Source organism: Cricetulus griseus, chromosome 6 (genome assembly GCF_003668045.3).
Source record: "Cricetulus griseus strain 17A/GY chromosome 6, alternate assembly CriGri-PICRH-1.0, whole genome shotgun sequence".
Lineage (NCBI taxonomy): Eukaryota > Metazoa > Chordata > Mammalia > Rodentia > Cricetidae > Cricetulus > Cricetulus griseus.
Genome location: NC_048599.1, coordinates 117,460,184 through 117,472,318, shown reverse-complemented (window position 1 = coordinate 117,472,318; position 12,135 = coordinate 117,460,184). Strand labels below are relative to the sequence as shown.

General features: G+C 40.9%; 1 protein-coding gene across 3 annotated transcripts in view; it reads left to right on the top strand.

Moving 5' to 3' along the window:
• Gpd2 (glycerol-3-phosphate dehydrogenase 2) overlaps window positions 1-12,135 on the top strand; it is a 144,054-nt gene that overhangs the window by 53,215 nt on the left and 78,704 nt on the right. For all 3 annotated transcript variants that reach the window (XM_027420407.2, XM_027420405.2, XM_027420406.2), the window contains exon 3: window positions 1,421-1,592. In XM_027420407.2, coding sequence (XP_027276208.1) covers window positions 1,421-1,592 — 172 coding nt within the window. The remainder of the gene's footprint in view (window positions 1-1,420; window positions 1,593-12,135) is intronic.

Sequence of the window (12,135 nt, the reverse complement as noted above, 5' to 3'; positions counted from 1 at the left end):
TGAACACTGTAAGCCCAGCCCTTAGGCCAGTCTGGGGCCAGTCATGAAGAATCACAAGCCATCTTGTAGATACATAGAAATACGCTGTCTGGAATACCGGGGAACTCCTCTTCTTGAGCAAGCTTGACCTTGGTCATTCTGAGCTTCGTAGGTGACTTAGAGCAGAGTGGGAAAGAGCCTTCACTGTGCTGATCCTGATGGAATAGAGGGAAATAGAAGTTGTTGTCTTTAGATAACAAAAGGAGCAATGTGGGTATTTCGGTAAATGAATCCACACGGTGGTGTGAGGAAAAAAAAAATCCAAATACCTATTTTTTCCATGTGTTTGAACTTTTCTTCTGGTTCTGGTTCTGGCTCTCTTTCTCTCTTTCTCTCTCCCTTTCCCTCTCCCTCCCTCTCTCTCTCTCTCTCTCTCTCTCTCTCTCTCTCTCTCTCTCTCTCTCTCTGTGTGTGTGTGTGTGTGTGTGTGTGTGTGTGTGTGTGTGTGTGTGTTGTGTGTTGTGTGTTGTGTGTGTATGAATCTTTTTTTTTTTTTTAAGAAGTCCCCAGGTAGCATAGGCTGGGTTTAAGACTCACTATGGACTATAGGATGGCCTCCTGACTTCGGTCTCCAAAGTGTTGGAATTGTAGATATGGATTAGCACAGTAGCCTAATCCTTTTTGCTTGTGGTTATCCTGGGTATGGATTGAAGAGTCTTACACATACGAGGAAAACTCTTGGCAAAAGAAAACACAAAGAAAGGAAAAGTATTTCTGGTTTGGGCTGATGATGAGTTTGTTATTAAAGAACCAAGAAATTTAGGACGATTATGCCTAGTTTGAGTCATATTATTATTATGTTTTTAAAAATCAAAATAATGTACTGTAAACATTGAAAATGTTTACCTTTATATTTGAATATTTTATGGGGAAGCCTCTTACTAAAGTCTTTGAAAAATATTCCCCTTAAGCATAGATTTATCTAAACAAGATACTAACTGCTGCTAAACAGACTTTTTGATTGCGCTGATTTAAACTGACAAGTCACAAAACCTAGAATATATTTTTGTCATGAGAACTGAACAAGAAATACATATTTTTTAAGAAGGTGCACAGTGGTTATAAAGTGCTATTTTCCCCTTTCACGTTATGTGTATACTTTTAAATCTTACCTTAATGGGTTGATGCTACTTCCTTCTGATTCCTCAAATTGGTTTAGGCAAAACATTTGGGAATTGCTACCTAGTGCTAGAAATAATTGAGATATTGAATTTGAAACCAGGTGTTCTGTGGGTAAGTAGCTGAGACCTGTTACTGCATGTGGACTATGCACTAGCTCTGGTTGCCTTCATCTCCATTATGAATTTCTTGATAGTATACTGTACGCTTTGCTAAGTTAGCATTCCAGATGTGTGAATAGAACCTGTCCACTTTCCCTCAGGTGAACCTGGCTTATGTGCAAGCAGCGGAGTGCCTCACAGAGCCTGTGAACAGGGAGCCTCCTTCCAGAGAAGCTCAGCTCTTGACCTTGCAGAACACATCGGAATTTGACATCCTTGTCATTGGAGGAGGAGCCACAGGAAGCGGCTGTGCGCTAGACGCTGTCACCAGAGGTGAGTCGTCCTCATTGGAAATGAAGACAGTGTTCATTCATGAGCTCACATTTCTCTTGGTGTTCCCCGATTTTCCATCCTTTGTGAAAACTCTTGCATTTTCGAAATCTAGGCACTCTCGACAGTTTAAAATTAAATATAACTGGAAATACATATTTTAATTCAGCAGATTTATTTGAAAATAAAACTCTATATTTTATTTTCATTCATGTAAACCTGGTCACATAAGTATTTTTCTGTTTATTCTGAGTCATGGTAAATTTAAAATATAGACATACTAGAGTCTATTCTTTTACCACATTGACACCAGTTTTCATCACATTTCATGTCTCCAATCATGGTGTATAATTTGAGCTAAAGTATACTCAAACATGCTAAAGCAGGTGGGAAGAACAGTTCCCAGTTATCACAGGGCAGCTTGCGCTTTGCTTTCTGGGCAGCCTGGGAGGGAGAGTGGAAAGGGCATATATTTCTTACAGGATGTTGTGTTAGACCCCTGGAAAACTCAGGCCTCCGAGGTCCCAGCCCAGCACCGTGGTCACCCCAATCACCAGGCAGATTCGAAAACTTGCTGCAAACTGCATGAGGCTTTATTGTTAACGAGCCAACCTTATGTTAGCTGAGGTCTTTCACTCACCCGCCATGGCGGATGGCTAAAAAAGACAGTTCGAACTGGCTGCAGAGAGATCCTGTAGGGCAGCGTAAGGGGATTGTCTAGGGATATGCACAGGCTCAGGATTGGTGTGCCTCCAGCCTTGGAGGGCTTGCCCTGTGTTGATTAGCCAATTGGTTGTTATGGCCCATAGGCCCTCCCAGGGTGGTTGCTATGCTCTGCGGTCATTGCTGTGCACTTGTCTGTAAAGCACACCCAGAGCCGTAAAGCATAGCGCCGCCAGCTAACTTCTGATAACCAATGCCTTGCCACGAGGCAGGCATCTGCTTTCTAATGACTAGGACAAGGTTATGGCAAGCACGTGTTACTGTCATGGCTGCCGAAATGGGGAGCTGGTCCCTTCAGTTGTGCTTGGAACTGCTCTACTCGAAAGAATTTATTTCTTCTAGGTGATAATTTTCTGTGCCAAAGAGAATCCTTTCTAGAAGGAGACAGTCAGGAAACTTATTTTCCCTCCTGTCGCCAGTATTTTCTTGATTTATATAAAAAAGTTTAATCATTTTAATTTCAATTTTGCAAGTGTTTGGGGGTACTAACTGCATGTGTAGTAGTCTACCAGGTACTACAAGAGAATACAAAGATTATCTTATGGTTCGTACCTTTAGGGAGCTTTTGTGTATAGCTCACGTTATAGAGAACATGTACCTTTCAGTGTGTTCAGAGGTATTATAGACATAGGTATTGCATACATACATTCTGTCCCGCTCCTCCAGCTGCCCCTCCCTTCCTTCCTTCTCTCTATCTCTCCCTCTACTTATCTACTGCCTCTCCCCCATGGATACAAGAGAGAGTTTCTTATTGACAGAGAGTGATCGGAGGCTGAAAAGCTACTGGCATGTGCAACAGTCTAATAGGCAACTATTACTTACTGAGAAAGACCTGAACTAAAGAAATATACTGGCAGAGTTGCATGGAGCACGTGGGGACAGCAGGTGCTTTAACTTGGAGCATGGAGGCCAGCAAGGAAGATTAGGAGGAAAGAGTTGAGACACAGGTGGTGTGCCAGGTGAAGGCCTTGACTTTTCTGAGCAGGCCTCCTGAGATGCTGGAGATGAAGAAGGCTCAGAGATGTCCACAGACTTTCCAGAGACATTGAGACAACTGTCATGCTGAAGTGGGGTTGAGAAGAAGGCCATTTGTTGAAAGATTTTTTTTCCTTTTCTGTTTGTGTTTGGTGAAGACAAAGAGGAACAATTCAGTGTTTGACTGAAGTTCAGTATTCAAGTCATAGAAGAAGAGAGGGTGCAGCACAGTCCTGGGAAAAGATGAGGAAAGGGCTGACACAGGTGTACCCTAGTTTGCACAGAAGGTGACATTTGATTCCAAGAGATAGAGACAGGGGTAAAGTTATTCTAAAACAGAAGAAAGGGACCCCACACTTAGAACCGATCTAGAGCAGACAGAATCAGTGTGTGACACTCCACTTATGTGTGAGAGGAAGAGACTTCAGGGCTGAAAAAGCATACCCCACTGCCTTATAGAGAAGGAAATAGGGACACACAGAGGAGGTAATAGAGTACCGTATACTGCTGCCTTACAGAGAAGGAAATAGGGAAACATGGAGGTAATAATAGAGAAACATATACTGCTACCTTATACAGGAGGTAATAGGGAAAGGGGTTGCTTTGTCAAAGTTGGAAAATAGAGATTGTTATCCCTAGGGGAGAGGAGGGAAGTAGAGGGAGAGAAGGGGGGAGGGAGAGGGAGAGAAGGGGGGAGGGAGAGGAAGGAGTCGGGGGAGAGAGAACATGAATGTATATGTGCATACCTAGTATTGCTGAGAAGCAGAGAAAGTAGAACCCAGACAGAGAAAGTAGGTTAGAATCTAGAATTGGAAATTGTCTAGTTATCAATAATAAACGGGGAAAGTGAGAAAGAATTTACAGAAGCAAGCAGAGGAAACTGTTTAAAGACAGGTCTAGAGCTGAAGAAGGCAAGGTGGCAGGTAGGAGGAGCTTGAGAGTCAGGGTGGTGGGAGGCTCGTAAGGGAGTCAGAATGAAACAGTCACCACAGGCATATTCTTTTCTCCTTTTGAAAAGTGTCACCCTTGTTCTCTTTTGTGTACTTCCTCTATTTCTGTTTAAAAATTTAGACGAGATCAATTGGAGTTACCCTCCTATAGTGTGTTTCTCTCAATAACAGGGTATTTAGTAGGTTTTCATGTATGCCATGTTCATTGTTGTCAATGGAAAGTGCTGTTTTATGTATTTTTACTAACTGAATGAAGTTCTTTTTGCTGCTTTTTTGTGTGTTGTCTGTATGTATGTATGTACATTTGTGTATGTTTTTTATGTGTGTTGTATGTATGTACATTTGTGTGTGGTCTTTTTGAGTGGACAGAAGGACAGAGGTTGATGGATGTCTTTCTCAGTCACTTTCCACATACTTGTTTGTGAGACATGAGCTGGCTTAGTCACCCAGCCTGGCCCCAAACTTTAGATGCTCCTGACTTAGCCTCCCAAATGCTTGGATTTCAGGCATGTGACAGCATGCCTGGCTATTTTTGTGTTTTTGTGTGTGTGCTGGATGCTAAACCTGGTGCCTCAGGCCTGTCAAGTACAAACTACTGAACTGCACCTCCAGCCTCATTTGTTTTCTTTCTTATTTAAAACACTACCATTATGAGTTAAGTACTGAACAAGTTCTGAGCATACAAGAGCTAGTAAGATATGAACTAATGCGTTTTTTTCCTTTGAGCAGTGAAGTAGGTATTCAGTAATGATCAGGGAATTGTGGGTAGTGATGGTGCATTGTGGGTAGTGGTAGTGATGATGATGATGATGATGACGATGACCATAAGGATGATGATAATTAGAGTTTCTATGAGAGTCTTATAATTAGTAACATCTAAGAAAATGATATACATTTAATATTTTGTGACACATTGATCGACACTTGGCTGTCTTTTCTAAGTTTATGATCTAGTGAAGGGATGGGCATAGTGTTTATAATTAAAACATATAAGGAGGTACTGAAGGTAGTTTGTATTTATCCTCTTACTGTGATTTCTGATTATATCAGTGGCCCTCTGAAGTGTGAAATAACCATGGGCCTTTGGTTAATGAATTGCGTGTTGTTGCTGTTCATTCATGGAATTTGCTCTTTTATTATATTTGATGCTTCACTTAACAACAAATTTTGCTTTCTCTGTGTTTGATATGTTTTTACCAAATTATTCCTGATTGTATCCATTAATCTTTAGTCACATTTGACAAAAATAAATTACTGTGATCTTTTAAAGTTACCATTAATAATTAGATTTTTCAGGGCATCAAAGTTTTGGGGGAACCACTAGATGTGAAAGGGCTTGTATAGAAATGTTTACACAAGCTTTTAGATAAAATCCTATGCCTGAATGTAATTTCAGTAATGGATAAACAAAGGCTATGGAGGAGGAGTTGTGGAATCTTTATAATGATCATTTATTTGCATCCTCATCATCTGCATTTTCTCAGGAATCAATTCTCATTTGTTTCATTTGGGAGTATTATTTCATAAACACAACTTGCACAGTTTGGCTCATGTTCTCCTGCAGGTCTGTGATCAATAGTAATGGCTTCACTGATCACCACATCTGTGGCTAGTTTCTTGGCTGAAGTACGGGGTCTCCAGACCCCACGGTGCAGGCTTTGCTCCTAAGGAAACAGAAATGAGATTTTAATTATTGTAATCTCTCCCTCAGGGCTGTTGAAGGTGTTTCCTTTACCTCTTTGTCTCTTTTTATGTGTCTTTACCTGTGTGTATCTGGGACCACTGGGGCAATTTTTTTTTTTTGGCTTAAAATCTAATTTGCAAAACTTTATGCTATTGTTTAAATTGCAGAGAAGACTCTATGGCTGGAGAAGTGTTTATGTAGTTGTCTTGTTTGAAAAAATGTATATTAGAGCTAGGGGTGGTGGGACATGACTGATGATGGAAGGATTAGGAGTTCAAGATTCTGAGACATGTTTCAAAAACCTGAATGCAAGGGGCTGGAGAGAAGGCAAGATGGCTCAGCAGTTAGGAACACTCACTGCTGTTTGAGAGGACCCTGGCTCTGTTCCCAGTATCAGAATGAGTTGTAGCATCAAAGGATCTGATGCCCTCTGTCCTTCATGGGCTCCTACACTTATCCGATGCATATAAACTCACAAAGGCATACACATAAAAATAATAAACTTTACAGAAGCCCTAAGAACCAAACAATGCGCAGATACTTTTGGTTGATAAGTGGTATGTAGCTGGCGACTCTTGAATCTCACCATGCTTCATTCAAGTCTGGGCTGTGCAGCATAGTAAGAACACAGATTATCTGTGTGGGATGAATTGGGTTCAAATTTTGGTCTCATTGCTTATTTATCTCTGACTTTCAATAAGTATCAGAGAATGCCCAGTTGTTCAGGGATAATTGGAGGGTAATAGTAACATTCTTTTCCTTAAGTAAGGGTTTATGTATTGTAGAAAAAAGAAATTGCAATAGAAAGAGCCTTGAATGAGCCTTGGCTCATTCTGGGGGCTATAGGGCAATATGCTTGAGTATTCTGCCACCCATTCCTGAGGGTGGGATGTGCAGTTAGCTTTTTGTCAACTTGTCATAACTAGAGTCACCTGAGAAGTGGGAACCTTAATTAAGAACTGGTTGCATCAAACTGGACAGGGCTTGTCTGTGGAGGGCTAAGCTCTCTGTGGGTGGTACCACCCCCTAGGCAGGTAGGTCTAGGCCAGTGGGTTGTGACTCCTATGGGTTTCACATATCACATGTCTTGCATATCAGATATTCACATTGTGATTCATAACAGCAGCAAAATTACAGTTGTGAAGTAGCAATGAAATAATTTTATGGTTGGGGTCCTCACAATATGAGGCACTGTATTAAAGAGTCTCAGCATTAGGAAGGCTGAGGACTTCTGTCCTAGGTTGTGTGAAAAAGGTAGCTGAGGAAACCAGTAAACAGTATTCTCCTATTTCTGCTCCAAGTTCTTGGCTTGCTTTGAGGATGGACTCTAAGCTATAAAATTAAAAAAACCCTTTGCTCCTGTAAGTTGGTTTTAGTCAGTTTTTTATTACAGCAATAGAAATTAAATTAGAACAGTAGGGGAAGCTTCATCTCAAGGGGTGAAACTGCAGAAAGCAAGTTCATTGCTTGCTAGACAATGGAAATGGTATAATGTTGCAAGTCTCTGACAATGATTTTGGAAATTTAACTTTTTTGTTGTTTTGTTTTTGTTTGGTTGTTTGAGACAGGGTCTCTGCAGAGCCCTGCATATTGTTACAGAGCATTTCCTTATATGAGAAAGGTTCCGGGTTGGAGCTTTCACTGCTGCAAACAAAACAACAGCAAAATTGTTTATCTAAGCTGGGTGGTGGTGGTTCATGCCCTTAATCCCAGCATTCGGGAGGCAGAGGCAGGCAAATCTCTGTGAGTTTGAGACCAGCCTGGTCTACAAGACAGGACAGCCTCCAAAGCTCAGAGAAACCCTGTCTCAAAAAGCAAAAAACAAAACAAAACAAAAAACAAAACAAAAAAATTATCTGTAGCAAAAATCAATAAAGTAAAAACATATGAAACTGGGAAAATACTTGTTATCCCAAACAGTTTATTTCAAGTAGTGTTTTTTTTTTTTTTTTTATTTTGTGGTAGGGTTTTTATTGCCCAGATTGGCTTCAAACTAGCTAGATAGCAGAGAGTCGTTTTGAACTTCTAATCCTCTATAGGCATGCACCACCATGTCCAGTTTAAATTTCAGATATTTTTTTTTATTAGTTCTAGTTAGGGAACAAGCTTATTTCACATGTAACTCCCTTCTCCCTCTCCCTCTCCTTACCCCCATCCCTCCTCCCCCACCCCCACCCCCCACCCCATCCACCCACCACTCCCCAGGCAGGGTAGGGCCCTCAACTGGGGCTCTGCAAAGTCCACCAAATCTTCCTGTGCTGCTGGTCCTGGGCCCTTCCCCATGTGTCCAGGGCCAGAGTGTAACACTTCACGTGGGATGGGCTCTCAAAGTCCCTTCTTGCACCAGGGAAAAATACTAATCTACCACCAGAGGCACCCTTATTGCAGAGGCCTTAGTGCAGAGGCCTCCTTATTGACATCCATGTTCAGGGGTCTGGATCAGTCTTGTACTGGCCTCCCAGACAGCATCTGGGGTCGGTTTGCTCTCCCTTGTTCAGGCCAACTGTTCCTGGGGGTTTCTCCAATCTGATACAGACCCCTTTCGCGCTTCATTCCTCCCTCTCTTCAACTAAATTCCCGATTTCAGCTCAGTGTATATCTGTGGATGTCTGTCTCTGCTTCCATCAGCCACTGGATGAGGGCTCTAAGATGGCATAAAGAGAAGTCATCAATCTCATTTTAGGGGAAGGGCTTTTAGGTTATCCTCTCCACCATTGCCTGGATTGTCAGATTGTGTCATCCTTGTAGGTCTCTGGAGATCTCCCTGGTTCCAGATCTCTTCTCGGACCTATAGTGGCTCCCTCTGATATGTGTATCTCTCATCCTGCTCTCTCTCCTCTATTCTCCTCCCAACTCAGTATTTCTGCCCCTCCATTTCCTCTCCTCTACTCCTCTTCTCTTGCTCTTATTGTAGCAGCTCCCTCCCCCCTACCCTCATGCTCCCAATTAGTTCAGGAGTTCATGCCACTTCCATTCCTGGGGACCATTTATCCCTTAGAGTCCTTCATGTTTCCTAGTTTCTTTGGTGAAGAGGATTATAGGCTGGTAATCCTTTGCTCTATGTCTAAAATTCATATATGAGTGAGTACATACCATGTTTGTCTTTTTGTGACTGGGTTACCTCACTCAGGATGGTTTCTTCTAGTTCCATCCATTTGCCTGCGAATTTCAAGATTCCATTGCTTTTTTCTGCTGAGTAGTACTCCATTGTATAAATGAACCACCTTTTCTCTATCCATTCTTCAGTTGAGGGGCATCTAGGTTGCTTCCAGGATCTGGCTATTACAAACAATGCTGCTATGAACATGGTTGAACATATGTCCTTGTTGTATGAACATGCACTCCCACCAGCAATGGAGGAGTGTTCCTTTTTCTCCACATCCTCTCCAGCATAGATTGTCATTGGTATTTTTGATTTTAGCCATTCTGACAGGTGTGAGGTGGTATCTCAGAGTTGTTTTGAGTTGCATTTCTCTGATGGCCAATGATTTTGAGCACTTTCTTAAGTGTCTTTCAGCCATTTCAGATTCCTCTGTTGAGAATTCTCTATTTAGTTATGCACCACACTTTTTAATTTCATTGTTTGGTGTTTTGGTGGCTAGCTTCTTGAGCTCCTTATATATTTTGGAAATCAGTCCTCTGTCAGATGTGGGATTGGTGAAGATCTTTTCCCATTCTGTGGGTGGTCGTTTTGTCCTACTGACTGTTTCCTTTGCGTTGCAGAAGCTTCTCAGTTTCAGGAGGTCGCATTTATTAATTGCAGACCTCAATGTCTGTGCTACTGGCGTAATGTTCAGGAAGCAGTCTCCTGTGCCAATTTGTTCAAGGGTAATTCCCACTTTCTCTTCTAGAAGATTCAGTGTGGCTGGATTTATGCTGAGATCTTTGATCCATTTGCATTTAAGTTTTGTGCATGGTGATAGGTATTGATCTATCTGCAATTTTCTGCATGTCCGAATCCAGTTGTACCAGCACTATTTGTTGAAGATGCTATCTTTTTTCCATTGTATAGATTTAGCACCTTTGTCAAAAATAAGGTATTCGTAGGTGCGTGGGTCAATATCAGGGTTTTCAATTCGATTCCATTGGTCTATCTGTCTATTTTTGTTCCAATACCAAGCTGTTTTCAGAACTATGGCTCTATAGTAGAGCTTGAAGTGGGATGGTGATGCCTCCAGAAGATCCTTTATTGTAAAGAGTTGTTTTGGCTATCCTGGGTTTTTTATTTTTCCATATAAAGTTGAGTATTGTTCTTTCAATGTCTGTGAAAAACTGTGTTGGGATTTTGACGGGGATTGCATTGAATCTGTAGATTGCTTTTGGCAGGATTGCCATTTTTACTATGTTAATTCTACCTATCCAAGGGCATGGGAGATCTTTCCATTTTCTGGTGTCTTCTTTAATTTCTTTCTTTCAAGTCTCAAAGTTCTTATTGTACAGGTCTTTCACTTTTTTGGTTAGTGTTACCCCAAGATATTTTATGTTGCTTGTGGATATTGTGAAAGGTGATGTTTCCCTGATTTCTTTCTCATTGGATTTATCATCTGTTTATAGTAGGGCTACTGATTTTTTTGAGTTGATTTTGTATCCTGCTACCTTGCTGAAGGTGTTTATAAGCCGTAGGAGTTCCCTGGTAGAGTTTTTAGGGTCACTAATGTAGACTATCATGTCGTCTGCAAATAGTGAAAGTTTGACTTCATCCTTTCCAATTTTTATCCCTTTGATCCCCTTTTCTTGTCTTAGTGCTCTAGCCAGAACTTGAAGTATAATATTGAAGAGATATGGAGAGAGTGGACAGCCTTGTCTTGTTCCTGATTTTAGAGGAAACGCTTTGAGTTTCTGTCCATTTAGTTTGATGTTGGCTATTGGATTGGTGTATATTGCGTTTATCATGTTTAGATATGTTCCTGTTATTCCTGTTCTCTGCAAGATCTTTATCATGAAGGGATGTTGGATTTTGTCAAAGGCTTTTTCAGAATCTCAGAGATGATCATGTGGTTTTTCTTTTTCAGTTTGTTTATATGGTGGATTACATTGATGGATTTTCGTATGTTGAACCATTCTTGTATCATGGTGGATGATTTTTCTGATATGTTCTTGGATTCTTTTCGCCAATATTTTATTGAGTATTTTAGCATCAATGTTCATGAGGGATATCGGTTTGTAGTTCTCTTTCTTAGTCATATTTTTGCGTGGCTTGGGTATCAAAGTGATTGTAGCCTCGTAGAAAGAGTTTGGCAATATCCCATTCGCTTCTATTGTGCGGAACAGTTTGAGGAGTACTGGTATCAGCTCTTGTTTGAATTTCTGGTAGAATTCTGCAGTGAAGCCATCTGGCCCTGGGTTTTTTTTTGGTTGGGAGGCTTTTGATGACTGCTTCTATTTCATTAGGGGTTATAGGTCGATTTAAACTGTTTATCTGATCTTGATTTAATTTTGGTAAGTGATATTTATCCAGGAAGCTGTCCATTTCCTTTAGATTTTCCAATTTTGTGGAGTACAGATTTTCAAAGTATGACCTGAAGATTCTCTGGATTTCCTCAGTGTCCGTTGTTATATCCCCCTTTTCATTTCTGATTTTGTTAATTAGCATGCTCTCTCTCTGCCTTTTGGTTAGTTTGGCTAGAGGTTTGTCTATCTTATTGATCTTCTCAAAGAACCAACTCTTTGTTTCATTGATTCTTTGTACTGTTTTCCTAGTTTCTACTTTGTTGATTTCGGCTCTCAGGTTGATTATATCCTGGCGTCTACTCCTCCTTGGTTTGTTTGCTTCTTTTTGCTCTAAAGCTTTTAGTTGTTCTGTCAATTCTCTAATGTGACTTTCCTCCAGTTTTTTCATGTGGGCACTTAGTGCTATGAACTTCCCTTTTAGCACTGCTTTCAGAGTGTCCCTTAAGTTTGGGTATGTTGTGTCTACATTCTCATTAAATTCTAGGATGTCTTTAATTTCTTTTTTTATTTCTTCTTCAACCCAGGAATGGTGCAATTGGTGTTATTCAGTTTCCACACGAATGTCGGTTTTCTGCAATTCGTATTGCTGTTGAATTCTAGCTTTAATGCATGGTGGTCTGATAAGATACAGGGGGTTATTTCAATTCTTTTGTAACTGTGGAGGTTTGCTTTGCTGCCAACTATGTGGTCAGTTTTTGAGAAGGTTCCATGTGGCGCTGAGAAGAAGGTATATTCTTTTGTGTTTGGATGGAATGTTCTATAG